Raw genomic sequence first — 2008 nt, 5'->3', positions numbered from 1 at the left:
TGTCGCCTGCCCCCGGGGTGCCGGGCCAGCTGCATGCTGGAGCGGGCCAGGAGAAGTCCTCCCACCAGCCCGCACTGACCTTTTGGACATGCGGGGGGTTGCCGTAGCTGGACTGGGGCAGCCCAGTGGGACTGCGGTGGCTTCTCCGTAGCTGGTCAGTTTTGGCATCTAACTACACGTGGGACTGCGTGTTCCTTACACCGCCTCCACTCAGACATCAAGGAGGTGGCAAACGTGTGCAACCAGAGCCTGATGAAGCTGGTGATTCCAGAGGATGATGAAATGGATGAGGCCAAGCAGTCGATGACCCTGCCAGCAGAGCCCACCTCAGAGGAGTCCCTATCCAAGCCAGAGGCAGCATCCAGCGGTGAGTCCTTCTTGGTCTGAGCCATTAGAGGTGTGAGGAAGATCACGAAGAAGTCCTTAAGATATATTCTTGAGTTGGTTTGGTGTCCTGGGGCAGCTCAGGGCACATGGCACCTTTGAGCCTTCGAGTCCTGTTTTGCAGCTGATCCTCTGCTGAGACAGACATGTCTGTGTAGCAGCATCACTGGTCTGGTCTGGAGCCCAAGTGGCGCTGTGTTCCCTGGTGAGCATACCCTCACCATGCCTCCCTTGGACTTAGTCATTAAGTTGACCGGATAAAGATAATTCATAGTTTAAACATATAGTGTATAGCTACATAACCCGGGAAGAGAATAGCTCACCTGTCCGCAGTGGCTGGTTTGGGAGGAGCTACCGTCTGAGGGCTATGTTAGTGCTGGGAGAGCATCAGCAAATGCGAGAAGGGTGGAGAACAGAAAGGAGAAGAGTTTTGGGTCCTCCCCAAATTCATGGTGCTCATGAGACCATCATGTGGGTATTGTCCCAGTCCTGAAATTTCCAGAATAGAAAAGGCAAAAGCTTGCAAACAGGATGGAGACCTGGAAGAGTTGAAGTGAGAAGAAACTAAATGGAGAGGGTCCTGGTGGACCTGGAAACAGCAGCAGCCTTGGCCTTCCAGCATCCCGTTAATGCTCTTCCTGCCATGCCTAAATGCTGCTTCCAGCCCATCTTTGTGGTCCAGATGTGTGAAATATGTGTAACATTGAAATCACATGGGCCAATCCACTGTGTTCCAGGGCTGCGCGTTCGTCCCAGAGCCCTTCTGTAACACCCGCAAGCGGCTGTTGGAAAATCCTGCCATGAGAGGGAGCAGGAAGGTGGGAATTAAAGGGCTGGAGGGTTTTTATTGTACTAGAGCAGCAGGGAGGAATGCAGGGAGCAGCGGGGTGGCAGGAGCAGGAGGGTTGCAGCGGGGACCGTGGCGGCAGCAGGAGGGTGGTGGGAGCCGGCAGCTGCAGGAGCAGGCAGGGCAGCATTGGTGGTTCAGTGGTAGAATTCTCGCCTGCCACGCGGGAGGCCCGGGTTCGATTCCCGGCCAATGCAGCAGCTTCTTTTGGAAAGGCCAGAGAGGAAAAATTTAATGCCGTAGTGCGGAGGCGGAAAGGTTGGGGATTTTGTTATTTTTTTTTTTTAATTATTATTTACGGGAAGAGCAGCTGACACACCGTCGGGCTGTGCTGCCATTCAGCGAGACCGGGGCAGGCTGGAACCTAATGAATTTCAACAAGGCAAGCGTAGGCTCCTGTGTCTGGGGAGGAATAACCCGCTGCACCAGTACAGGTGAGGGGTGACCTGCTGGAACGCAGCTCCGCAGAGATGGAACTGGGAGCGCTGGTGGGCAACAGGTTCCCCATGAGCCAGCAATTGGCTTTTGTGGCCAAGAAGGCCAGTGGTCTCTTGGGGTGCGTGATAAGGATTGTGACTAGCAGATCGAAGGAGATTCTCCTCCCTCTCTGCTCTGCCCCGGTGAGGCCACATCTGGAGTCCGGTGTCCAGTTCTGGGCTCCCCAGTACAGGAGAGACAAGGAGCTCCTGGAGAGAGTCCAGCGGAGGCTACGAGGACACTGAGGGGGCTGGAGCGTCTCTGTGCTGAGGAAGGCTGAGAGCCCTGGGGCTGCTCCGC

The 2008-nt window shown here is 55.4% G+C and overlaps 1 protein-coding gene and 1 non-coding gene across 2 annotated transcripts in view; both read left to right on the top strand.

The window, feature by feature from the left end:
• The window catches only part of VAC14 (Vac14 homolog (S. cerevisiae)), a gene marked incomplete at both ends in the record, with an annotated part of 13708 nt that overhangs the window by 3701 nt on the left and 7999 nt on the right, over positions 1-2008 (top strand). The window contains one exon of the mRNA XM_010141571.1: positions 215-367. Within this exon, the coding sequence (XP_010139873.1) occupies positions 215-367 (153 nt within the window). The remainder of the gene's footprint in view (positions 1-214; positions 368-2008) is intronic.
• On the top strand, positions 1358-1428 carry TRNAG-GCC. Its single transcript has one exon. It is a non-coding gene; the product is annotated as a tRNA-Gly (tRNA).

The sequence above is a fragment of the Buceros rhinoceros genome, unplaced genomic scaffold, assembly GCF_000710305.1.
Source record: "Buceros rhinoceros silvestris isolate BGI_N320 unplaced genomic scaffold, ASM71030v1 scaffold14000, whole genome shotgun sequence".
NCBI classification, from domain to species: Eukaryota; Metazoa; Chordata; class Aves; order Bucerotiformes; family Bucerotidae; genus Buceros; species Buceros rhinoceros.
The sequence above is the reverse complement of the archived record's forward strand: the minus strand, read 5'-3'. Positions and strand labels throughout refer to the sequence as shown.